General features: G+C 37.0%; 2 protein-coding genes across 7 annotated transcripts in view; both read left to right on the top strand.

Moving 5' to 3' along the window:
* The first annotated feature begins 7733 nt into the window (after positions 1-7733).
* LOC116257900 (zinc finger protein 6-like) lies at positions 7734-8817 on the top strand. The gene has a single exon (XM_031634918.2). It carries the CDS (start codon positions 7736-7738, stop codon positions 8474-8476), a length of 741 nt encoding a protein of 246 aa, XP_031490778.1. The 5' UTR covers positions 7734-7735; the 3' UTR covers positions 8477-8817.
* Positions 8818-21659: 12842 nt separating this feature from the next.
* LOC116258027 (chloroplastic group IIB intron splicing facilitator CRS2-B, chloroplastic-like) overlaps positions 21660-27611 on the top strand; it is a 33244-nt gene continuing 27292 nt past the window's right edge. For 2 of the 6 annotated variants that reach the window (XM_031635083.2, XM_031635084.2), the window contains exons 1-4: positions 21664-21937; positions 22715-22925; positions 23027-23111; positions 23287-23354. In XM_031635083.2, coding sequence (XP_031490943.1) covers positions 22728-22925; positions 23027-23111; positions 23287-23354 — 351 coding nt within the window. In that variant the 5' untranslated portion in view covers positions 21664-21937; positions 22715-22727. Of the gene's footprint in view, positions 21980-22714; positions 22926-23026; positions 23112-23286; positions 23355-27611 lie in introns of all 6 variants that reach the window. The other 4 variants (XM_031635086.2, XM_031635082.2, XM_031635085.2 and 1 more) reach the window with 4 other exon arrangements.

Below are 27611 nucleotides of genomic sequence, written 5' to 3'. Positions count from 1 at the left end.
CCACCGCCTAGTATATTTGGGCGTGTGGATATAAAAGAATTGGATTGGGTCTGGACAGACCTGATCCTGGGCACACAAACTTAACAAGGAGAAGTTTCTATTGCCAGACTAATTGAGTGAAATTTTGATCTAATTGAGTAAGTACCCTCTTACTCTCTCTTCTAGTCTTAGAATTTGATATGTCTAAAACTGTGTTTCCTTCTTGAGGTATTGAACCATAGGAGTATTATGGATGTGGATATTACACCTACTTAAGTTGTAATGTTTAGCAGTTGTTTATGTGATTCACCATCAAGCATATTGTTCAATGTGTCAGTTGAAAATTAAAGCCGGTGTAGATACCGACGATTAGGAAATCAACTTTGGTGATCATACATATATGGTGTTTAGAGTTAAAGTGCTCTCATTCGTATTCATCTACATAAGCCTTTACTAGACCACGGGTAAGACCAAGTGCTTAGACATACTTTTCACATGCATTGATAATGGGATCCTAACTAATTAGTTCTCTCTGATTTGGCCGATCTACTAGTTGAAAATCTAAACGTCATGAAGTCACTTGAGATCCTTTATGCAAAATAAGTTTTTCTGCATCTTAGTGATGAGAGTCACATAAAGCACCCTTGTAGTTGGACAGTATAATAAATATATTTGAGATAAGATTGGTAGCAACATACTCCCCATTTTATAAAGAAATGGTTCACCAATTTTTCTTTCCTTTCAGCCATGCAATCCTATGGTATCCTTCTTGTGCATATTCTAGAATTCTAGTTCACTGGCAAGTTGAACGAGATGTAGGATTCATGGTTGATAATTTTTTTTGCATAACAATAAACAATAAATGTTATTGTAAACATGTTTCAGTTAGCATACATTATTTTGTATGAATTGCCTTTAGTGCTCTATTACTCTTTCTTCTAGTGTTGCATTTTTTGTAACTTAAACCTAGTACACAAATTTTTCATGCGAATGGTCAGTTGGCTCAAGGCTTCTTGTGCTTCTTGAAACTTCCAAATCATTTTGTAAATTGTAAGGTACCTAGTTGATCTCTCCAAGAGGGCAAAAATCAATTCTATCTTGGGGGCATCACTCTAATTTGCATCTAAATGGAGAACAAGGCACAAATTATTTTTTGTAAAAGTTTTTTTATTTTGTCCCATAGAGAAACTAAGCATAGCAAATCAACTTGTTAAAACTTAGTAGAGTAGAACCTACTCAAGTTATCAAGTATGATGGTACTACTACTATTACTACAAATAGTATGACAGTGTTCATACTCACATATAGCAGTCATGCAAAGGAAGACACCATGACAATCATGGCCTTGTAAGAATAGGGAGGATGAAAGAAAGCAAGGCATTGGCTACATTCTTGGTTCCACAATCATTGGCTTATATTTACTCTTTCTGGTTGATGACTCTCCCTTGTCCCACCTATGCAACAGAAGTTCACCTTGGCTTCTATATACTCTTTCTGATTCATGACTCTCCCTTGTCCCACCTATGCAACCGAAGTTCACTTGTACCACCAATGCCAATGCTAGCAAACTCCACTAATGCCCAAATTCATGCAAGATATTGCTTTGATCCCTGAAAAAAAAAATACTCTACTATATAATAAGATATATGTTTCTCATTGTTTCTAAAAATTCAGCAATTACTCCACTCTATGGATAAAATATATGTTTGTCCTTGTATTTGAAAATTTGTCCATTAGGTTTCACACACACATATGGGGGGAGGACCAGAAATCTTTTAGGGCCCACATTGTTGATTTGAAAAAGAAGGATGTGTTGTAAATGGACCTTCTAAAAACAATCTAGACATCAAAGTATGTTTTATATAAGTCAGATTGTTTAAAAGTCTATATATGAAGCAGATATTATAAGAACCTATAAAATTTACTGTCTTAGCATACTCATCAAATAAAATATGTTCTAAACATTAGCATACCAACGACATCCATTAGCACTAATTTTTGACTTGGTGCTTAGCTAAACCATCAGATTTTCTTGGCTTAACCATACCTGCATTATCTACATATTATTCACGGTTTACTTTAGCCAATTACTGTCACATAGAGTTTCCATTGTTTTTCTTATTTTTTTTCTCTCTTTATTTGTCCAATGAAGAGGAGCCACAAGCAAGTTCATCTTTTATTTGATGTTGCCTTTAGCAGCGTCATTGCATCAGTTATCAAATCGAGTTGGTAAGAAATATGTTCTATTTTTATTTGTTAGATATCTAAAGATTTATAATCTGTAATTCTAAATAGATTCTAGTCCTCCTAGAGGATGTTTTATAGGTTCTGGTAATTTTTATCTTGTCTATGCCCTGTACCCGTTGTTAGTGTTGGTGAATAGGTAATTTGTGATAATCATAGTCTTTATTTTTTATAGTGAACATGTCTTATAGTCGCATCGTATTCAAGCTAACCTGACCCATAAAAGCTCTTGACAAGTAAGAATAACTGCATTTCATATCATGTATCAACCATGGATAGAATGAGATTAGGCATTTGGCCCTCTCTTGACACATTTTAGCATTAGTTTCCAGAGAATAACATAAGGTGCTGGTAGTTGTCGTTTCAACTCATGGCCGTAATACTTCATTCTTTTTTATATAGTTGACAAGATATTAAACAAGTAATACACTAATGAACTATTTGACTGCATTTCTTATTATGTGCCATCAAAATAATCCATAGGCCATTCTAGCTTTCACTATTGAGCCTGATGTGTTAGTTCACTCTTGCAAGCTGCTCAACTCTTCAAGATGTTTCTACTATTGCTTCATGCATTTAGTGGCCCAACTTAAATATGCACTTCACAAACACTTCAGTAACATTGGTTCTTCTATTTTTCTTTACGTTATCAGAAAATGAAGCCAACTCAGCATAGCGTTGAAGAACTTGGATTGGTTTCTAGCATTTCTTTGCAATAATTTTAAGGTGTCGAACCACATTACATATTTTTGTGTGCCTTTTCTTTTAAGTAGTTCACAGAGGTAAAGTTCTTGACTGACTCTTTAGGTGTCTTATTTCAAGGTTTGCCTCCCAACATACAACAGTTTTGTCACCACTGTACGTTCAAGATCATGCCCTTTTTTTTCTAAAGTTTATGATTTATTGCTCGTAAAATTGACATGCTTAACAGTTCACCAAATCTTTATTCTTCTTAAAATGTCATTAAAAATGGCCTTGTTGCCCAACAAGGTCGAGGACGATGGAATATAATTTGTAAAAATGTCTATGAAGATGGTTTAGGCAGTGGAAATGGCTTACCATGTCCAACATCTTTGTACTATAAATTGTAGGAAAAAAATTATTCGTATTTCTTGACATTTTCTTGCTGACGTTTAGTTGATCTTCTGTTTAGTATTATTGACGGTGATATCCCTTCCCTTCTAATTATCTTCATATTTTCTAACCTATTGAAATAAGCTTCTTTTCTTTTTTTTGAGAAAAGAAAACAATGGTTGGCCTTAAATATATGAATTTGAATTTTTTCTCACCTTCCAGGTGATTATGGTACAGTTATGTTGGCACAAGCTTTATCTGCCCCACATCTTTCTTTAATTATTGATGTTGCAATTTTAATTGGCATTATGTCGTTATTATTATTCACATAATCGAGCTAATTCAACTAATTAATAGCCCTTATGTACTGCATCATGATGTCATCTGTGCAGGAAGTGGTTCCTTTTCAGGCCATCACTGCAAATGCAAAGGAGCACATGACATTGAATCTCATTAATAGCTGCAGCTTGATTCGACTGCAAATAATGCTAAAGGTGCAACAGTGGTAAGGATAAGAAGGAATCACTCGTCGGATAGAGGTGTAGGAAGCACAAATTGAATTTGATATGCAATCCCCACAGATGAACATCCTTGAGTCTCTTCTTGTTCAAAGAATGGGGGACCCTTGTAGGTTTCTTCCTCTTGATCAAGCAGTAGGACATCATGTTGATGTCCTTCCTCCCATCAGCTACTGGTAGGTTCTCCCACTTTACTTTCCATACAATTCATTAGGCTTGTCTCTTTCATTATTTATGTATAAGATACTGTCTTTTTTGTAGGTAGTCACTTTCTTTCTTTAAAGGCACTAGTTTAGAAGATAAAATCAACTCATATCTTGATGTAGAAAAAAAAAAGGGGGGGGGGAGGGTTGTGGTGGGGGGACCAAATTGTAAGCAAGGAAGAAACTAGGTTTCTAGATGGGGAGATAGCTGCCCATGTGGAGATAAAAGGACTATATATAATATATGTATATGCATCTAAATGGTAAGCTTCTAAAGAAAACAAACTGCATGTCCCAAGCAATAATCTTGTGTGGGCAATTCATGAGAGTGACCAACCAATGAGTCCAAACTCCAAAGGTGGCAGGGGCCCCACCCTAGCTCATATTCAACTCATGCCCTCAATCAAGGGATAATAAAGGTTCCAAGTTCAGCCCTACCTTCTCGTCTCGTATTCATAAAAATCCCGCGCACCCTGATTTGATGTCTCAACCACAGTCCATATTTAAACTGGTACGTTTTGGTGAACCAAATCCTTCCTTGTCTCTTTTCGGACAAAACGGCATCACCAACAAGAAAACGAGTGATATCTGGCCCAAACACTGGTCAGAAAAGGACTTGAATGTGTCAGGTAGAATCAAACGAGGTCTCTGTTCACATGGAAATTAATGAAATTTTTATTTGCCCTTTGTTTTTCCTAAACATATATTTGGCCCTTCATCTTCCCCATGACGTCTTTGTATATGTGATTGGGCAGGTGCCAAGCTTTTTCTAGTAAAAAAAACCATCGAAATCGTCGACATTGGAGAGTACAACCAACTTTGACCACATAATTATGTAAGAATTAAGCTCCCGTGCCTCTTCAGTCTTCACCCTAGCTAGTATTGCTATGTATTAGACAATATATATTGTCCTTAATTTCTTCAAGAGGACTCAACCCGAATCCCTTTTAAGAAATGGCTCGTCCACAAGCATCCACCGTTTCAAGCTTCGTTGGTTCTTTTATTTTAAAGAGGTACCTCGTTGGTTCCTTGAAATTAACTATCTTGGTTTTGAACATAATTAAATGCACAGTTGTAAAGTGAATGATTTAAAAAAAAAAATAAAGAGAAAGAAAAAGAGTGAAGCGGGAGCTTGGTGAATAATGATGAATTATCAAGTACGGCATCTTTTCTTCAAAGTTAGTAAGATATGAGGAGATTTTCTTAGGAACATGGAAACGTCAATCACGCAAGCAAATGAGAGAGAGAGAGAGAGAGAGAGAGAATGCATCATCATGCATGATCATCATATGACCCTGTCAAGGTGGTGGGGAAGGGCGGTTGGTTTGAAAGCCTAGACTTTTTGGCATACTCCCTAATTGTGTGCGGTTGGTGTCTGTTGGATGCTGCCGTGCATAGAGAGAAAGCGAAAGAAAGAGAGAGAGGGGGAGCTTCAACCTTGAACCTTTGATGCAAATCCAACGTGGAATCTGTAAGATATATGGACATCAACTAGTACTCCTAAAGTACGCAATGGTGTGTATAACTCATCAACTATTGGAAGAATTAGAAATAGCTGCCAAATTCGCTAAGAAAGTGGGCTTGAATTGAATAACAATATGGTTCCTACAATCCTATACTTTCGAGAAGGCATCAGATTTTTGCCTGGAATCCAACACCTATGATGTGAAGACCAACACGTATGAAATCCAAAGCTAGTGTTTTGTTTGCAAATGAAACACTTTGTGAGTGCCATATGAATTTGCTTTAAAGATTGAGGTAGATTCATGAATACCTAGTTCTAATACTCCTTGTAAAGTTGCTTCAATTTTTTTGGTGAGTTCATCAAACACTCTATTAACCACCAAGATTACAATCTATTAACCACCAAGATTCGGTAAGAACACGTTGATCCCAACCATTAATGGCGTTTTAGTCTTCTCGCACTGGGTATGGCTTTTTTTTTGTTCGACAGAAAAAAAAGAGCGGCTTGCCAGCTAGAAAGATGAGGCCTTCCCGCCCAAAAATGAAGACCAATAAACCATACTATTTCGAGTAAACTTGACCAATTGTCCGACAACTATTGCGTGTGTGTGTGCATGTGAACACGTATACCCATGGCCCTGCATGACGCCTAGGATTTATTTTGGAATTAATGCCCGTGATCATGCACCGGCATTATTTAAAAAAAAAAAAACCTTAAAACGTATTTTATACATTGATACGTGAATGAGTTAATCTCCTTTTGCCTTCTATATGGGTTCCAATTTATTCATGACAACTTAATTTGCTTGGTTATTATATTGTTTAAATTAAATTATTGACAGGGCCCATCTATACGCCTACACACAAAATGGAAGACCCAATTCACTTTTCCTTTTTCCAAATGAGAGAGAAGGGGGAGTAAAACGATACTGTCAACGGGAGACAACAACAAATGATCCACATTCGGAGCTAAAAAAGAGTGTTCTGCTTTCTTTATGCGCCTATTCCTTCATTGAGGGACAGCTTAATTCTCTAGAGGAGATGTCAATGTCCAATAAGTAGGGTTGCAAATGGGTTATTTTTGTGCCTGTTCCTTTATAAAAAGGAAACTTTCTCTGAGGAGTCAATGACGAAGAACTAGCAAGGGTAGCTAAATGCCCTGGAACTGGTCCGAACGTTATGTTGTTTTTCCGTTTTACCTGATTTGATTCCGTAAATTTCTCTGCCATATTTAGCTGTCCTGGATGCGGCTAGCAGCCTTACCAGTAATCGGAGAAAGAGCAATCGTGTGCTTTTCTTTACTGTTTGGAATATGGAGAGTTGTCATTCTATCAAAATTGCATGGATTTGAAACTTCTGTCTCATTTCCAGCTGATGTATTAGGTGGGAGCTTCGGCTTTCTTAAAGTGGGATCACTCTTCTCACCCGAATGGAAGCACATCTTTAACAAATGACAGGGGCAGAGCGAGGATTTTGTTCCGGGGCAAGCCAAATAGTTCAACATCGAATTTGGGTAGAACCAAACTAAACTTAAATAAAAAAAATGCATTGCACAACTAATAATTTTTTATTTTTTTAATATAATTTTTTTTTTAAGTCAGTTAAAGTGGGGTCATGACCTAGGCAGGCCCACCCCTCCCTCTGCCCCTCTGATTACAGATATTGGTCAACACGTCTTCCTCAAAGTTAATTTTTCACTACAAAAAAATATGGAATCATCTACGAATAAATTGAAAAGCTATTCATCTTCACCTCCGGGACCTAGAAAAGCCATGTTACAGATTATCTGCAGCCTAACATAGCGGAAAAATTAATGCCTATTGTATTCCGCCTTATACTCATGAATATTAATAATATTTAGAAAAAAAACAGCTAGTATAAATATTAAACAAAAAACACTCGTAACGACTAATATTATCACTACAGTTCGAATACTTTCAATATTTTTGTATTAGTGATCTAGCACGGAGGACGTTGCAGCAAAAACTTAGTCTTCAAGCTTGAGGGTATTTTTGTAACCTCCAGTCATGGAATTAATTGAGTGTGCACAACACAAAGTATTTAGTGTTTGTAAAGGAACTACCATGCTTTCTTGTTTTAATTGGGCAACAAACAAGTTGGAAGTATTTTAAACAACATTAGATGCTTGCTGTTCACATCTTTATTTTTTCTGGTTTCCTCCCACCAATCAATAAACAAACAAGCATATAAATACCGACATAAAGGGGAAGAATTACCTCCCCCACCCCAACCATGGCAGAGACTTCTGTAGTTGGGCACCATCTTCCTGGAAGGGAGTCATCAAGCCATTCCTCTCTGAAGATTTTTGGCTTCCAAATCTCAGAAGACCACGAAAACAATTCACCGTCTTCCAGCAATGTAGCCATGGATACCGGCGGAGTTTTCGGTGGAGAAGACCGGAAATTCGAGTGCCAGTACTGTTTCAGGGAGTTTGCCAACTCCCAGGCTTTAGGAGGCCACCAAAATGCTCATAAGAAAGAGAGACAGGAACTCAAGAGAGCTCAGATGCAGGCCTGTAGAACCCCCAAGTTGTATGGGATCCCAGCATCAGCTTTTCTAGCCCCCCATAGAGTAAGGATTTTGCCGAATTATGTCCATGACCGGAGCCGGCTTCCGTCGTTAATCCCCGCTTCTCGGTCTGCACCCTATGTTTACTCAGTGCAACCTGGCGGGTACTCCGTCGGATCTCCGGTTGGTTTCCCGGCAGCATCAGCTCATGAACACCACTCTGTATTTTCGTACCCGATCACTGCCAAGCCAGTCATCACTGGTGATGCTCACTCCCCATCGATATCTTCTTCGGCGCCCGCCTTGAAATCGTGTAGTTCCACCCCAGGTACTATATCCAGTTTTTCCAGCGAATTCTCCGGCAAGAATGCCGGGGTTCCGTCTCTTTCAAAATTTTCTGGGGAGATTTCAGATCAAGAAGTCGGGCTGGACCTACATCTCAGCCTTGCACCATGTGCGCCATGAAAAAGGGTCATGCTTCACAAAATCCGTGGAATTTTTTGGAAATGGAGCTCCTTCCCTCCCCTTTGTTTCCACTTGGCTAATTGCCTCAAGCTCGTTGGCTTAAATTGCTTATCATCTGGAGTGTCTTACTGTTGTTCAACAAATATGCAACTCCATCTACTCGATCGGCTTATCATGAACTAGCTAGCTGTTTACTATAATGACGATCTCATTCTCTACCAGTTGTAGTTGAATTTGTAAAAATTCGTTTTCTATGTATTCTGCACAAAAAAGTATGTGTAAATTTCTTTCATTTCTCGGAACAAAAAAATGTAGATTTTTTTTTCTTATCTTAATTAAGAATTAGTCCGTCTGTTTACCCGTGAAACGTGTGTTTATATATAATCTTTTAACTTCTTCTCTTGGACCCTGAAAAAAACGAGGAGGAAAAATGAAGGTACGTGAAAAAGAAGAGAAATGAAACGATAAATAAATCTAAGTGAGTAGCTTCTTGATCAAAAAGTTCCTCCAGGTCGATGTTCGTACCTGTAAATAGCTGGTTTCTTCATTTTTTTCTAAATTTGGACTGGGGGCAACAAATCTGACCAGGAGAGCAAATCTAACGGGATGTATACTCGTTTCTGCTCCAACAATAGCAGTAGAGAAATATGCAGTAAATCTGGGTGATCTGGAAGCTTCAACAACTCCACAATATTTTTATAGAAAAAGCGCTCGTTGCTCATTTTGATTACTAGTTCATCCTTTATGCATTTTAATTAGCTCACATAGGCAAAAATTTCTAAATGATTTAAAGTATATAATGTTGATGTCAGTTTATATTTTATGTGTTAATTGGTACATTGGCTTTGAGCATCTTCTTATGTATTTTGCTTTATTAGCGATAGATTCGCACTGGTCGATGCATGTCTATGCATTACATTGATAAAAAAGGATACAAGAATCGAGGAAAGTACAATCAACCATTTGCCTCATGCCCAGGAGTTTGGTTAATCATTGATTGGAGTATTGAATTCTTTAATGAAAACTCCCAACATGTTAGTTGTGGAAACAAGGACGTCCTTAATTTGGAGTCTCAAAGTAAAACTCAGTGGGCCACTTTAATGCGGTACAGAGAGAGAGAGAGAGAGAGAGAGAGAGAGAGGTCAACATCCCTCTAAAGCGGTTGTATATAAATAAAGTTAAGAAAGGAAATTCAAGGGAAGGACAGGGCGACGTTTTCTTTTCGTTGTTTATCAAATTAACATTTGAAGTAAATTTTGCTAAAAGAAATCTTTTGCAGCATTGAATTCACATGTTTCTGCATTAAATTCACCGGATTTTTGCTGCAAATTATTGAAATTGCATGGTGACCTGCTTTGTAATTGGTTACAACTGGTGCATCTTCACACAAACAGTCTCCTCCAAAAATGGCTGATACTAAAGCAAGTGCTGTGGCTTTCCGTCTTCCTCAGGCACGCAGACAAGAGAAAGTGGTGGGAGTTGCTGCAAGCTGACGGTTCCATTTCCTATGGTTGCATGCCAACTTTCTCGATGCACCACCAATCACTCAAAACATAACGTCGTCTTTTACAAACAAAATGAAAACGAACTGCTCCAGTTTTTCCATGCTTTGCCACCGATGATTTCTTTTCTCTTTTTCATTGCCCGACACCTATGACCATGCACGTCCCCTCCTTTTAGTGACCTTATATATATATATATATATATATATATATATATATATATATATATATATATATATATATAGGAATACTGAAGGATGACTCTGACTGCCCACTAGGGCTGTCCAATCTTATATATATGTATATAGGAATACTGAAGGATGACTCTGACTGCCCACTAGGGCTGTCCAATCTTTTTAATCTTCATGACAAGGGGTCGGTGGTGGATTCCTTCCGCTACTGCCCGACGACATGCCAGAGGAAGAGGGGGGTTCTTCCCTACCGCACCCGACGCAGCCCCATTGAGCAGCACTGGCAAGGGGAAAGTTGCGTATCAGGGTTTGAAATCCCCTCCCTATTCCTCCATCCATATTGTGAGATGCACATGATTGAAAAAATAGGAACAAAGTTATGAAAAAGAAAAATGGGCAGTCCCGATGACTCTAGATCATTCAATCATCTAGGCCAGCTTTAAACAAGTCCTCTTAGTTATTTAGTGGTCCTACATATATGGATAATTATTTATTGCATGCCGTCTCTGTGGAATTGTTTATTTTCAAATGACATAATATAATATATTTAGAAACTAAGGACGGTCAAAAACCAGTTTATATTGGGCAAAACTATCATTTAGACTTTTATAAACGTATAAATAAGATTGTACTCTCAAGGGCTTTATGAGAGAAATTTTTGTTGCATTCTTTGTTTTCATCTTAAATGAATTTTGAGATCCTCGTTGAAGCTTTTGGAAAACCTACAGCTTTTATCTTTATCAATAGAAGCACAAACAATTTTGTTCCTTGGCATGTATCCGGAAATTTTATGTTGATAATCATCGACTTTTATCGATGTTCAGAGACAAATGTCGATGAATATGAAATTTTCATTGACGTCTAGTGGTAGACGTCCGTGAAAAGCTGCCTTCACCAATTCATGGCTACATCATGTCATTGAAGTTTGCATTTTACCAAAAGAGCTAGTTTTACTAACATCCTATTTTGGATGTAGGTAAAAGTACCGAAATAAAGCCAACTTTACCGACGTGTGACCATTCTCGCGTAGATGAAAGTTTTTTCCAACGAAGAATTACCAACTTTGGTAACACACGTTGGCAAAACCTAACTTTCATCGATGTGTTGACTCCATACTCCAATAAAAGTTTTACCACATTAATATCACTAACATTTTTAAGCATATTTCTAGTGACACAAAATCATGCATTGGTAAAGCCTTCCTCGGCTTATTACCTCTGCCCAAACCTTTCATCTTCTTTCTTTTTCTTCCTTCTTTTCTTTTTACTTCTATCTTCTTTCCACCAGCTATGTTTCAACGAGTGGAGGTGTTCCGCTTTGTTTTGGACAACTTGAAGCTTTAAAAGGTTAGTCCCTCAATCTCCTAGCCTGTTTTTCCTCTCTGTATATGATTTTAAGTTATAACGTGCTTATATGGCATACATCCAAATTTCTCCAACAAGATATCAGCGTTTTTTGGTAGTTTTTGGCAGAAAAACTTTACAAGAATGTTTGTTAAGTTGTATACCTTCAATTTGATATATTAATGACATAAAATCTCAACATAAATACAAAAGCCCCTAAATTGAGTCTGATGAAGAATACATATAAGAGAAGAAATGTCGTCCCATCGACATATGAACCTAACTCACATACGGAGAAAAAAAACGAGACCATGAGAAACTAAAGTATGTGTTATTAAAATATGAACGGTATGATGTCTTGACTTCATGTTGGAGGGGCATTAAAGTTGATGAATTTGGGTTCACTTGTGTTAACATCAACTATAGGTATATGAAAGACGAACCATTTGTTTTAGCATCTCAATGTCAACAAGTTTTCTATATAAAGAATCTAGTAAACAACAATTGACATGTTGCTATTAAAGCAATACCAAAAGACTTGTACAACATATTGGGAAATATGCTAGAGTGTGATATAGATGTACAAAACTCATCAAATAGTGAAGCCGACAACAAAGATTGATATTTGTTGGCTTAGAAATGAAAAACATGCAATATTGGTTAATAATTAGTACAATTATATCTGTTTACATTCGTTTATGATTCCATTCTATACATTTGTTTTTGTCGTTGTAATGTTATGTTTTTGGTTAAAATTGATGTAATGTTTGTGCATATTATGAAGAGACCATGAAGAGCGAAGATACAGGTAGTGAAGAGCAGACAACTGATGCATGCCCTCCTAGTAAATTTATAGTTCATTAGTCTATCCTCATATTGTGATTCATATATATAAACTTTTATTTGATTTTCTTGTAGGCCTTTCAAATAGGAATATACATCGCATCATTCAAGCTTTGGCTATTGCGAACTTAAGAAATGACTCAAAGCACAAGTTAACAATGAACTCGATTGGCCAACCTATTGGAGTAAAGACACAATATTTGACAACATGCATTGGTACATATGTGTGTGATCTTGCAGCCACACCATTATTATATCATAATTTTTTCAAGCTTTTAGCATCATTCAAGACAGATTTATAGTTGTGTGTACAAACAAGTAATATTTTCATACAAAGCATGTATGTTGAAGTACTATACTGACATATACTTTAATATATGAAAACAAAACAAATATGAATTTTTAGAAGAAGAAAAAAAGCTCTACAAAAGTGGGTTATGCATGACTGTATAGGTATTGAAGGCATCAGTGTAGGAAAGAACCTGCAGGTTCTCAAGCTAATGCCAAAGTAGCTCAATTCATAACCAAGTACAACATCCACAAAATCATTAGGAGCCCATTACAAATTATTTTGTTGAAGATATGAAGGTATGTATATGACATTCGCATATAATGGGTTTGTAATATGAAGACAACATTACATAGAAATAATTGTATGTATTTCATATATTAAGTTCCTTTTGTGTTTGAGGAAATTAGCGAAAAAATACACAAATGTGTGTTAAATAGAAGTACTTGCATACAACTGATACACAGTGTTTTGCATGTTTTAATGAAAAGGAGGAACATGTTATCTGTGTATATATATTATATGATTGCAAATATTAATTGATATCTTGTATTAATTGCAATATATAGTTTGGAAAAAATTTTGAACAACCATTAGGTACTGAGCTGATCATTGCTATTATGACCAGTAAGAACCTAAACTACTCCAACCCTAAAACCAATACTGTCGTTGTGAGTCTTATTTGAACAATTAAATCCTTGTATCTCAGCAGCATATATGTTACCATATGCTCAAATAATTACATGTTTAATAATATATATTATCATACATTGTAGCATCAACTAAAAGAGCAACTCTAAACAGTGCCTGAAGGAACACAAGATACATATCATATATTGTAGCATCAACTGAAAGAGCAATTCTAAACAGTGCCTAAGAGATCGTTTGATTGTTGTCCATTGGGAAAGGATAGATAGGACGTCCTGTCCATTACACCATTGTCCTGTCCTCATGGACAATGATCTTCTTTGTCCACTGTTTGATGATTTTAAGAACAGAACACTATGTTCTTCTTGTCCGGCATTTGTTTTGTGTGTCTGTCCTGTCTGTTCTGTCCGTCTTGTCCGGCGTTTGTTTCGTGTGTATTTGTTATGTCTGTTTTGTCCGTCTTGTCTGACGTTTGTTTTTGTCTTGTCCGATCTATCTGTTCTGTCCGATGTTTAATCCTGTCTAACGTTTATACTGAAAGAAACCTTCAATTTCAATATCTCATGTATTTATTTTTAGAGAATATTTTATTTACAAGTACAACTTCATGAGCATTAAATAAGAAAAAACAAAAAACTTAGAAGCCTTTTATCAGGAAGCAATACAAAACACCAGTGAATAAAGGGGAAAGCATTCACATCACATTGGACAAAGCTTTTATGAAAAACTGAAACAGTTGACACTTTCACAAGAAGAATGTGATGGAAAGAAAGAGATCTGGCGGGTCTCTTAGCCACCTGTTATGGCATCGTCATTCGTCATTGCCATTTGGAATGGAAGTCATCTTCTCCCTCCAAATAGCTTGGACCTCATCAGTTCAGAATCTCTGTGTGAAGGTAGTTTCCTCCAACGGGGTTGTCATGCCATGAGCAAATGCAAGTAGACCTGTATAAGCAATCATCGCCCCATTGTCAACACAGTATATCATCAGTGGCAAACAACCTTCCATTTCTCTCTGCACACATTGTCCTCATCATCTCCTGCAACCGTTCATTGCAGCCAACACCACCAACTATAAGAACATCACTTTTGTCGCAGTGAGCCATTGCTCGCTCTGTTATTTCAACCAGCATCGCAAAAAGAGTTTAGGTAGAGTCCCAAAGTGGTCACAATCAACAAAGCTAAACCTGACTTCTTACTCTTCAGACGATATCCTGGAACATCCAAAACAAGAGGACAGACTACAGACAGATTCAAATTGGTTGCATTTGCAAGACTATGGCCCTCATTATCATGATCACCAAAACATGAAACTCTATGCAGTCATAAGCACAACAGAAGAAGATGAGGAAAAATGCTCACGAGAGAGATCAATACAAAAGATGCACCATTTCTAAACAAATCTATGGATACAATAAAACCAAAGATGTGCAGGTATTCGCTATATTTTATTGCAGTTTCATTGATAAGAAGTGCATAGTTCAAAGGTGCAACCATTTTATTCAAAAATAATGTAGAAGTAGTTACTTTATTTTGAGTCTACGATAGTAATCTCTATCCAACTTAGGATCACTATAACTAAGAAAATTTCAAATGGAAAACAGTTCATTTTTATTTTCAGGTAATTCAAGGGCACCAAATTATAAAAATATGCAGAAGAACCATTTACTTTCGATAGCAACTATGTCCTTGTGATAGAGCATAAAATAGAAAACCGCAACCAACCTGCAGAGAGAAACAGAGGTCCGCTGGTGTGCACTCGTTCTTTTCAAACTTCTCAGCAGCAGTGGCTTCGGTATAACTCAATATCCCACTAAACGAAACATCCATGCCTTTGACAACATGTGGTATGTCTATGAATTGCTTTCCTTTCTTTGCAAGCTAGAGAAGAGAACATCATAAATATGAATAAGTACAGATTTTTGCTTCATATGAAAGACATAATTATTACCACCAAAGAAAGAAGCAATATAACCGTTAAGGAAAAAAGAAAAAAAAAACAACCAGAAGGTGTGTGCAAGGGTGTTACAGCTGAATAACAGTGTGCATTTAGCATTGATAATCTTTTCAGAAAAATATCACCAATCATGTATGGGCTCAGGCATGGGCAATGGAAGCTATTTGATGAATCATCAGTCGTCGACTATTACCAGGATGCTGGTCGTTGATAATCTTTATTAAATTCTGGGCCCACAACCATTCAAAGGACCAGCTCAGATCTAAAAGCGTCAGCCAATTTAGGTAATCTCTTCTTGATATGCAACAGAACAATTCCAATCAGGATGTAACTAAAAAGCAGCCATTCTTTTCTTTTATTTTCCTTTTGTAACTAAAAATCAGGACTGCGACGAAGACGACGGAGTGGAGGAGGACGACGTGAGAGAGAAAGAGAGTGAGAAGTGAAGAAATGAAACCTGATTTTGGGGAAAAACTCTCAGGCGAGCGTGTGCCACTCTAGGGTTGGGGAAAATGGTGAGTTGGGTGAGGGAGGCGAGGACAGCAAGCGTGACCTGTGGGCTGGAGGAGCGAGCGTGACCTGTGGGCAAGAGGACGGAGGAGAGGAGAGAAAGGGCGAGGGTTGGGCAGGACGACGGAGGAGAAGGAGAGAAACGGCAAGCAGGTTGGGGGTGGAGACGAAGAAGGAGAGAAAGAGAAAAGAGCTCGGGGTTAGGTCGGGTGAGAGACTGCGATGCCTGTTCCGTGACCTGTTCCGTGGTTTACCACGGAACGCATTGGAACGTCTCACCCTTTTATACCCACTGTTCTTTGTCCGGCCTGTCTCGTCTGTTCTCTGTCCGACGTTTGCATCGATTTCTCCTAAACAGGACACGTCTGTTCTGTTCCGTGATGTTTCAATCCCATCAAACGACCTCTAAAGGAACACAAGATACACAGAAAGTAATGACATCTACTCGAAGGTGATGAGATAGGGGAGACATGGTGGAGTACCGATGATGAAGCTTGGTGTCAGTCTTTCTCAGTTAGGTTTGTCTTCCAGTTCGAGCATCATACATCTCTATGGGGTACTGAAGGATAAATTTGATGTACTTGAGTCTTAGTTTCTTCAATCTCAGCAGCAAGTCCAAGAATTCTAGGCACAAATTACTTAGTTTATGGTACAACAATGTAGTAGTATAGGTTACGTAACATTTAATTTGATGTAATGAGTTCTGTTGGTTAAACTATGTTTCTCATAGAACTAACATGTTTAATGTTCATTATAGACATGCAGACACATCCAAACTTCATACAATTTTCACCTATACGTTGTCGACAACAAAAAGAAACATCTTTGGTTCATATACAATTCTCTATCTCACATTGACTTGAACAAGCATTTGATGCATGTTATTGGTATGCATATTAATGGTTACAACATTAAGCAGAATACATTTGATGTTGAAATGTACTAACTTGATCATATTGTTACAAGATGCTTCATACCAAATGTCCACAACCAAACAACTGTTATGGTTGTAGTGTGTCTGTGATAAAGTTCATGGATGATTCACACAAAGGGCACAAGCTAAAGTTTACATAAGAAGAAGTCACAAACCATCCCCAGGATGATTATTGGCATTTGTTGATTGAACACCAAAAACAAAAAGCACTTGGTACTTATGTAGATTCCTTCTCCAAGAACAATCTACTGTTATGTTGAACATATGTAATTTGTTGTGTTATCTTATTTATAAACATAATAGTGCAACACAATACACTTTAAAAACAATGCATATTTGTTTTCACTACTCTCTAACACACCGACATCCATTGACTATCACACAAGCAGTCACCCTCAATACCCAACGGAGAGATCATACGTAATTTCAACCTCACTTTCATATTTTGTCTACTGTAGAGATGATTGAACCCACCAACCACAGTCACTCGCACTCACCATCTCATGAACTATCATACTCATTATGGGACCATAAACTGCTGCCCCCGATATCATTGTATAAATATCACTTGACACACAATATCCAATAGATATATCACATTGACGTTTGAACCCACATAGGCTCGAACTTGGACTCAGACTCTTAGTCTCACATTATCAAACTGATTATCGAACTATCGAGATACAAAATGTCACACTTTCAAATACCCTAAGAGAATCTCATTGTTTCGAATATTGCTGCAGCGATTGACACAATGTATGATGTAGTCATGTCTGACATGCGAAAGCCTTAGAGAACACTATATTGAATGGGCAATGGTATGCATGATAGCATCCCCATTCAATGATTGTGAGTCCAATTATATTTTCTCATGTCTTTTTGTGTAGGGATGCATTCAACAATACAACAAGTTAATTATGGTATGCAATAACACACTTCTACTCACACGAAGTTAGCATAATTTTTATCGCACTCATATAGATTCTCGTTGTTATGAATATCACTAAAATGCCTAACACAGAATACAATGCAGTCACATCGGACTGGCAGAAGTTTTAATGTTTCCATTATTAAAAAGAAGCATTAGGGTTGTGTTGTTTGGGTTGATATAAGTAGTAGATCTTAGAGCTATGGTTTTTGGCAGTTGGAAAGAATGAGAGAGGAAGCAAGAAGCTCCACGGCAATGGATGCCTTAGCATAAAAAATCACGTAAAAAACCGCTCAATCCAAACCAACAAATGGAGGGCGAAAGGAGCAGAGCCAAACAAGTGTAAGGAGTCAACCCCTTGTAGACAATTTTGTCACTATTATTGAGGATAATTTCCAGTTTTAAAATTAAATCCATATTAAAGTGATTATCTATTCTTACTTCTTATCTATTCTTACTCCTTAGTTGTGAGTGTTGTAGGCATGTGATCTACTATTGTTATGCAGGTTATTGATGAGTTTGAGAAAAAGTTGAAGTTGTTTCGATAGAACCATATTAAGATAGCCTTGACCTCATGTTTCATGGTAGATTTGCTTTGGCACTTATTTCCTATTACAGTTGCTTGAAAAATTATTAATTATTTGTTAAATTTATCATGTAGTTAGGGAGAAGCACAATGACTTGACATTTGCAGTGCTGACCAATAGATTGAATGAGAGTGAAAACTCTAATTGGAATAACATAATCTGAAATTGTATATCTAATTTTGCTGCCACTTATATGACTTGATTTCACTTGTATGATATGAGTGTAATTGTGTGATCTATTCTAGTTCATTCTTCTTTGTTTGTGGGTCAACTCAAAATATTCGGCATTATATATCGTCAACAACATGAAGAGACATTTGTGGTTGTACAATTTTGTTACCTTGCTTAACCCCTACATTAATATGCATGTTAAAGATTATATTGTTGAGAAGAAGATATTTCATGTGAACTAAACGAGGTCCTTGACTTCATCTACTCATTTTGCTGTATATTGTCTTTATAAGAGCATTCCATTACAATCTAAACGACTACAATTTATTTCTCGTCAAATATCCCCAACAACAAAACAACTGTGATTATGGTGTGTTCATGATGAAGTTTATGCATGCCCTCTTTTGCAGGCAGAAGCCGAGATTTATACAAAAAGATGTTATGAACCGTCTTCAAAGACAATATCACCTTGTTCTACTTCATTGGTGATTAAAGAACAATAGGATAGCGATTCATAAACCTTCAATTGTTAGTTGAGACGCAAGATGTCATTGAGTTCCAGTACATAGCCAATAGATATTTTCTGATGTCATTTGTATAAAGTATTTTTTTAAAAAAAATATCTATTTGTTATATCATAATTGCACAACCTATTTCTCTTTCTATGCACTATCATGTACAAAATCACACTTACCAAGCCAAGGGCTTTGTGGTAGTTTAAATAAAAATTCTTGTCTTTGTTATATCACAAGTCTTACTACATTGTCCGTCTTCCTATTGCATTTACTCGATTATAAGCTGACCCATGTATAACCAACCTATTGTTTATATCACAAGTTACATCCCACTCCCTATCACCCTTTCACATATAGTGTCGTGCTTACTATTAGTCAATTAAACAAAACACTATAATATATAGCATTAACTATAGTTTTGTTACACTCCCTATCGCTCTTTCTATCACTCTGTCGCATAAAGTGTCACAATCACCAAGCCCTAACTCTGTGATAGTTTAAATAAAAATTCTCGTCTTTGTTATATCGCAAGTCTTGTTGTGCTACCTATCCATATCACACTTAATAGATTATATAGATAACTCTTGTATAAAATACTAGGAAATGTGTGAACAATGTGCAAGTATAAGTAACCAAAAGAAATTAGAAAATCATATAAGATTATATAGTTCTTCTAAGGAAAAGCTTGGGTTTGCTTTATTAATAGAACACATTGATAATTGTTCAATGATGAAGCACATCCATGGATTCTTCTTGGAAACAATGTAAATCCACATGGCTCTGTAACAGTCAAACACTTTGTATGTTACTATAAACTTGCATAAATAATAGTGGTAAATATCAAAACTTACGAAGAGACCAGTAAAATCACCGCTTGGATATAACTCGCACATTAGGTGGGGATGACATCAGTGTTTCAACTTCATCTACTTTTACATAACTTTGTAGACTAGTTGATTGTCCCTACAGACTATTTAGTTGTATCTTTTTCTTTCTCTTGTTAGTATTCTCCAATGCACTTTTTGTCATACAATGGTTGATATCAAATTTTCTTCCTCTTCGAACCTTTTGCTATATGTATCATTCCATCATAGTTGACAACATTGACATTTAACTTATTGAATATGATACTTATGCTTAAATCATTCCACCTCTTCTCTAATGAGTCAAGGTCATCAGACTAACTCTTTGAGGCTAACATTTTGGTTGCATCGCTATCATGGCAAAGTGACAACACTTTGTCTAGAGCTCCGATTACAAACTATCTCATGTATTCAGATACCCAATTGTCTCTTGTTGTCAACTCTATAGCTTGCATGAGTGATCAACATATAAGCTGGTAACCATAGGCGATGCTGCCTAGGATCCTCATCAGAAGGCACCATATGCATGAGTGTATGAAACCGTGAAGATCCTCATCACTGAGTGTGTGGAGATCACTCCCTATCACACTGTCACATGTAGTGTACGCGTCAGTGTGTGAAATCATGATTCATGAAGACCCTCATTGCTGACCACATGCACAATAGTGTGCAAGATAGTGTTGCGATGTAGTGTGCGACACAAGACTATTAATACCCTCATCGCATAGGAACAAAGTGATAGTATGAGTGGTATTATGCGAGTGACAAAGTATAATACAAAACCCGAACAATAGTGTATACGATTGTGTCCAACCATTATTGCATTTGCGATTATACGTGAGCGATAGTGTATGTGTGAGTGTGTGAAACCGTGAATCCCCTCATTGCTGATCATTTGCATGATAGTATGCGGAATAGTGTCGTACATATTAGTTGTACATTTTCTTCTTATGTGTGAGTAGCGTTGAACTTTATAGAGTGTGGAAGCACTCATTCAATTTCTTCAAATATCCATCTGTCAGAAAAAATTCAGATTCTGCAAAACACATTGGCATCGTGAGAATATCGAATGCAGGTAGAATGATCAACTACGATCTAGGAAGGATATACACTAACTTCTTCCTTGCTTTTCTTGTTTCATTTATACCTACAATCGCTGAAACTCTTCCAACCTTCCCTCAATTTGTGCTTGATGACCAAATTTTTTTCAAACCGAGTTTTTGGTAACAAGCCCGAGCATAAGATAGAAAATACATGTTCTGTGCATCTGGTAAAGAAATTCTTCTTTTTGATTGAGTACATGCTCTAAAAGAATATTTAGGTTAATGCAATATTTCTTCCTCTTCGATTGAAGACAATATTGAAACACAATTCATGTGCCCCAAGCGCACAAAAATTTCATGCACAGGAGGATGCACACCACTCAATCTCCTTTCTTAGGCCTTTATGTGCCTTGGGGCTTCTATTGGGGTTGGGAACTTTCACCTCGCCCAGACCCATCAAGGCCCACTTAGCTTGGGCTCGGGCGGAGGCTTTGGTGGTGGGGGTGGGATCAGTGGCACTACGTTGCCTTACAGGTCAGTCAATTAGTGTTCCCATCTAGTCATTGCATCATGTTTACTTTTGTTGCAGAACCTATACCAGTAATATCGCTTCTCCTTTGCCAACTATGTCTAAACCTAGAATCTGAAGTTCATTTTGCACCATGTCTGTGAACTATTTCAAGTTTATTTTCGTGGTCATAGACAGTCCAATTCAAATTCAAATCGGGCTTCTTATTTATTTAATTTTAGACGATTGAAGCTCGACCTATGCACACCCTTCCAAGCTAGGGATGTAAATCAAATATATCGGATTGTTGATTCGATTTTGCATCCGTTTAGTAGGATTGGGGTCTCATGATAGTCGAATCCCAAACTGGTTTTGCAAAAGCTTCCGACTTCAAGGCCAAGGTGGAAGCCTACGTAAATTTTGGTTTAACTGGAATTCGATAAAGATGTATCCCGCACGGATTAGAACCGTTTGCGGGTTTGAGCCGGATCAGCACCAGAAGTAAATCGAGCAAAGGACTTAAATATCCAATACGTCGCATCACAGCCTCTCCCTCCCTCCCTCTCAGTCTGTCTCTACGGTGAGCTTCTGCCTCTTGCCCATCCCAGGAACTCGTCGACCATCGTTTGGTAAGTGATCACCTTAGCTTTGGCGAGCAATTGGACGTATCAGTTGCGTACTTTCTTGCTTCTTTCATGGAAAACTTTGTTCATTAACTCATCTCTCGATGGTATTTCCAGAAGTTGCAAAAGGGTCTTGGTCTCCATTTCTCTTATTCTCATTTTTTTTTTCTTCTTCTTCTTCTATTTTTTTTTTCCACATTTTACTAGAATTACAGCCCAACAAATGGAGTTCCAACCGTGAGTTTACTTGCCGAATGTGGAAGTTGCGGTCGTCCATTTCGTTCCTCGAACGCAGTTGGAAAATATGGATGCGTGTGAAGTGTTTGTGGAAATACTTCAACCTTGATAGGGCTTCTAAGATAGTTTGCCCAATTGAATAATTTGTTTCTTTTGATTTCATCTTTTAATTGTGTCAGTGATGAGCTGATGCAAAATGCTTTGAAGTTCTCTTGCTGAACCCCTTGAACTACTCATGCAAAATTAACCGAGCGTGGAAGATCCATGCCACATAGGCTTACATAAAAGTAAAGATAATTTGCAGGGGCATGTGTAGTTTAGAGTTCTCTCTGGTTTACCTCGAACAACAAAGGATGGGATGGCTATCGATCTTTCCTAACCATTTAAACTGGGCTGGATTTAGTGAGATTTTTCCTTTCGCTTCTGTGAAAAATAGTAGAATCTGAAGATTCCGCTGTTTGATACGGACGTGCTAATGTTCGTCTGATTCGCCCAGTCACGTATACTCTTCGTGCTGATGATATGCAACGCCATTCTTCCTTGCAGGTCGTTGACGGAAATGCTGCAGGCACTTACTGTACCTGGAGCATGTGTACCTTTTGATCAGAGAACCGTTTTTCAAAAACATCAATCTCCCATTCTGCGGAGAGTAACAGCTAGCTCAACAGGCAAAGATGGAGAGAAATTGGAGTATACACCATGGCTTGTTGTTGGACTAGGAAACCCAGGGAACAAATATCACGGCACCAGACACAATGTATGTGTAATACTGTAATGGTACTTTCAAAATACAATCATGATGTAGCATGTTTAGGTCTTTGGAAGTTAACAAGTTTTGTGATGATATTGCAAAACTAGGTTGGGTTCGAAATGATTGATCGTATTTCGAAAGAGGAAGGCATTATCATGAATACGATACAGTCAAAAGCCTTAATAGGCATAGGTATTCCAATGTATTTGTAAATAAGATACTCAATATCTTTCTTCATAACTCGTTCCTACTCTCTTTATTGATTTCCTTTATACTTTTATGTAAGAAATGAATAATTCTGTTTGTTAGAATTCCTTATGTTTAGAAATCAGTGGATGTGCATTGTTATGTTGCATTGTCAATGCAGGTTCCATTGGGGAGGTTCCAGTTCTACTTGCAAAGCCTCAAACCTACATGAACTTTAGTGGAGAATCCGTTAGTACTTCTTAGCTTAACATTTTTGTTCTGTGCCTTTTCATGAGTCATTCTTAACTTTCCTGGGTACAGTTGTTTTAGTGACGGTTATCTATTTTTCTGTTATAATTTGGTAAAGATAATTTTGTTAATTACTGGTAGCTTCATTTAATGTATAAATGCAGTCATCATATATAGTGGTTAAACTGGCTGCTTACAAATTCAAAAGATAAGACTATTATTCCTTAAACAGGTTGTTCTACTCTTGTTCTACTCTTCCTCCAATTGGTATGTTTTGTGCAAAATGTTAAAATCTGATATGATCACTCATATAGAAAATCCATGAACTATACCTACCAGATATGAAGAACAAAGAAAAAGTACAAAATTATATGTTTTCTACTAATTTCATAAAATTGATGATGGGTCAAAATAGTTTTTAAAATTTTAAAAGAACAAAAGAATATGGCATGGTGAACAAGAAAAAAAAACTTTTATTTTAGATGGAGATTGGAAATGAAGGAAGCAAAGAATGCATGTTCAAGGATTTTTTATCAAGTCTCTTGAAGAAAGCGACTAATAGAGAGAAGATTGAAGGAGAAGAGATCATAGGCCCATTAGTGTCGTGATGGTGTTTGCATCACAAAATTTTTGGTTGGTTTTGGAGTGCTCCAGAAAAATGAGGTTTTTGTTTTGAAATAGGAAAGGAAGAGACTCGCCTGTCGGTACAAAGGTCGACCGTTCCCGGCGCCTTTACCGGGGGTAATCAACCCAAGGGTTATGTTTATCATTGATGCATTTCGTTTTAACTTTAAACATCTTTTTGATTCTATATGCGCTGTAGAAAAATATTGAAAGTTTGATGTTTCAAACTTTTGGAAGAGTTTTTGAAGAGTTGCTTGAGAATGTGAAATATTTTAAGAAAAACTAGAATCGGAAAATCCTTATGAATATCATTTGGAAAGCTTGAAAAATCATTTTGAAATCACTTTAGTGTTCTCTTGAGACATTAAGTAGGTTTGAGATTTTGCTCTAATTCGGTTACCATCTAGTTAGAGTTCCATCTCATCTTGCTTAAGTTTTTTTAGAGATGTGATTGTGCTTACTTGTGATATTAAGTGGAGGTGAATGCATGGATGCATTGATCCTATATGATTGAAAGAAAGCAAAACATTCCTGCCACAACATACATTTAAAGGCATTCCTACTACAACATACATATAAGATTTTTGTTTTTTGTAAATATCATATATATGAAGGAAAAGTTTTTGAAAATGGATTGGGGTTGTAGACCATCAATCATGAATCCAATATTGGGTCATTACTTGGTTTGTGGTCTTGATGAAGTCGGCAAATGAAAAATTAAAATCTTAAATGGTAAGATATTGAAAGAATATAAAAGATGCAGGACTACATCTCAAGAGGGATGTAGAGAAAGAAAAAGATCTTAAAAATCATAAAATCACATGTTTTGAAAAAGAAAGATATCTATTTGTATACATATATGAAAGCTTATGAAAATGATGTTTATATCAAGTAGAGAAGAGAAGATCATTTTAGAAAGAGAAAGAGAGATTTTAAAATGGAATACACTATATATATATATATATATACACATATACGAGAGTTTATAAAAGTATGTTAAATCATAAAAAGAGAAACAATAAAGAAAGATATTCATGTGCACGCAAACGTATATAACATGTATCTACACATACGTTTTTATGAATATGAAAATCAAGAAATGATTTGGAAATAGCCGACTTCAAATTTTGATATAGGCTGAAAGGGAGCTTGGACTCATACAAGAGCTTAAGCTAAGTCTCCAAGGCCGCACTAGAGAGATTTCTTTTGAAAATGTTTTGAAAAATATGATTTATATAAAAACATAGAATGTTATGATTTAGTTTGCCACAAGAGATATATTTTTTCCACCGTTGGGTATGGAAGAAAACAAATTATACAATAAGACCTTCATTAGGGTTCCTAATGGGATGATTAAAAGCTATGTCACATGGGTACAGGTACGGGTACGGACCATTTTCAAAAAATTTGGGTACGGGGGTACGGTCGTACACACACGGGCATATATATATATATATATATATAAATATATATATATATATATCAAAAAATTTCAAACAAAATAACATATTCACACATATATATCAGAAAATTGCAAACAAAATAAAATCATGGTCCAAAAAACAATATATCTCAGCAATAACTAGGGAAGACGTAGAGATGATCACGAAACAATATATCTCAGAACCTGCCGTCGCCCGTCGTTTTCTGATTAAGAGGTCACATAAAGGGAACACAAACACAAACAGAGATGCATATTTCTGACAGTCGATGCATATCTCCGACGAAACACTTGGAAAATAGAACACAAAAAACAGACGCAAAGATGATCACGAAACAATATATCTCAGAACTTGCTGTCGCCGTCGTTTTCTGATTAAGAGGTCAAATAAAGGGAACACAAACACAAACAGAGATGCATATTTCTGACAGTCGATGCATATCTCCGATGAAACACTTGGAAAATAGAACACAAAAAACAGACGCAAACGGAAATAACTTGACTGCCGTCGCCGGTATGGTCCGCTGCCGGCAATAACTCGACTGTCATCTCAAGATCGACGACTGTTGTTGCCGGTCGTCGTCGGCGGTGAAGGCAGGGGTGGAAAATGAAAAAAAATGAAAAATACCCTCGCAGTCGCCATTGCCGTCGCCGCTGCCGTCGCGGTTGCCGTCGCCCTGCTGTTCCGCCGCTGATGTCACCTTTGTTTCGCTGCTGCCGTCGCCGGAGAGGACCCTGCCTTCCCTGCCGCTGCCGTCGCCGGAGACTCGAAGAGGAGAAAACGTAAAACGAAAAACGGAAAAGGGTTTCAAACTTAAGGTTTTTTAACGTTAAAATAATGTTAAAAGATAAAATCAAATAATCGTTAAAATAAAAAAACAGGCATATTTGGACTCGGTCAACTTTGACCGTGTCCAAAAATGGACGGATACGGCCTCCGATGCGTTGACCGTACCCGGAACGGTGAACGCACCAAATTGCCGTACCGGGTGCCGTACCCGTACCCGTACCGGCGTCGTACCGGTACCGGACGGGTACTCCTCCTTTGGAGCCGTACCCGTGTTACAGAGATTAAAAGGAAACTAACTCGAAATGTCATGCAAATGCATATTAACATGTACATATTCGTGAGGGTTTCCCCATGTTGAACAAGTCTCAACCTCAAAAATCAATATGAAGATAAAGAATCCCCTAAACCACACTCTCATTCCCACCATACATTCATATATAAATGGAAAACCAAACAATTATGCATAGATAATATATAGACAATATTCAAGGAAGAAAAGAGAGAGAGAGAGAGAGAGAGATGGAAAGAGAAAGATTCAACTAGAAGGAAAGACATAAAGTAACTATGAAATGAAAGATCATCTCATCTTTCTATACTCCCGGTGCACTTGAGCATAGTCTCTTGTCTCTAAAAAAGAGATTGAGTGCTATCTCATTTGGCTATGGGGAGAGGAAGATGAAAAGAAAATGAGGAAAGCAAAAAAAGTCTATATTCAAGAAACGAAAGAGCAACAACAACAAGATTATATTTGAGAAAATGAATAACATGATTTAATCGTAGAATGAAATATTATCTCATCTTCTCATGCTCCCGGTGCTCTCGAGTATAGCCTCTTGACTCTAAAATAGAGAGTGAGAGCTATCTCATATGGCCATGGGGAGATGAAGAAGAGAGGAAAGAAAATAAAGAATGGAGTGAGGTTTGGATTACATACCTCTAAATGAGAAAGACTTAGAGAAAATGAACACCTTAGCTTGAAGATTATCTTGAGTGAAGCTCCAAGATGATGCCTCCAAGAGGGTTGTAACTTGCTCCAAGTTGGAGAAGAAGAGAAATGGAAAGAGGAAGAGGGAGAGAGAAAGACCTCAAGAGAAACCCTAAGTTTTCAAGTGAGAATAATATAGGGTTTCTCCCAATGACTACTCTTGCCCAAGAGAGTGGGAAGTGGGGGGTATTTATAGAGATTTTGGAGCCAAAAACCCAAAATTTGAATTTTTTTTAATTTCACCCCATTTTCATCCGAATTTCTCATAATTTTGAATTATTTTGAAAAAGAAATGGTTTGAAAATGGGTATGATTGGCCATTAGGCTTATAAAAATATATATATTTTTTAAAATGAGTTGGGCCTTTGTCCACCCAAAAGACTAAAATCGCCCTCTAAAAGGAGATTTTTTGTCAAA

Source organism: Nymphaea colorata, chromosome 7 (assembly GCF_008831285.2).
Source record: "Nymphaea colorata isolate Beijing-Zhang1983 chromosome 7, ASM883128v2, whole genome shotgun sequence".
NCBI classification, from domain to species: domain Eukaryota; kingdom Viridiplantae; phylum Streptophyta; class Magnoliopsida; order Nymphaeales; family Nymphaeaceae; genus Nymphaea; species Nymphaea colorata.
The sequence above is the reverse complement of the archived record's forward strand: the minus strand, read 5'-3'. Positions and strand labels throughout refer to the sequence as shown.

Bases quoted from the DNA above. Each gene is read 5' to 3' on its own strand.
- LOC116257900 (XM_031634918.2), top strand. From the start codon at position 7,736: ATGGCAGAGACTTCTGTAGTTGGGCACCATCTTCCTGGAAGGGAGTCA.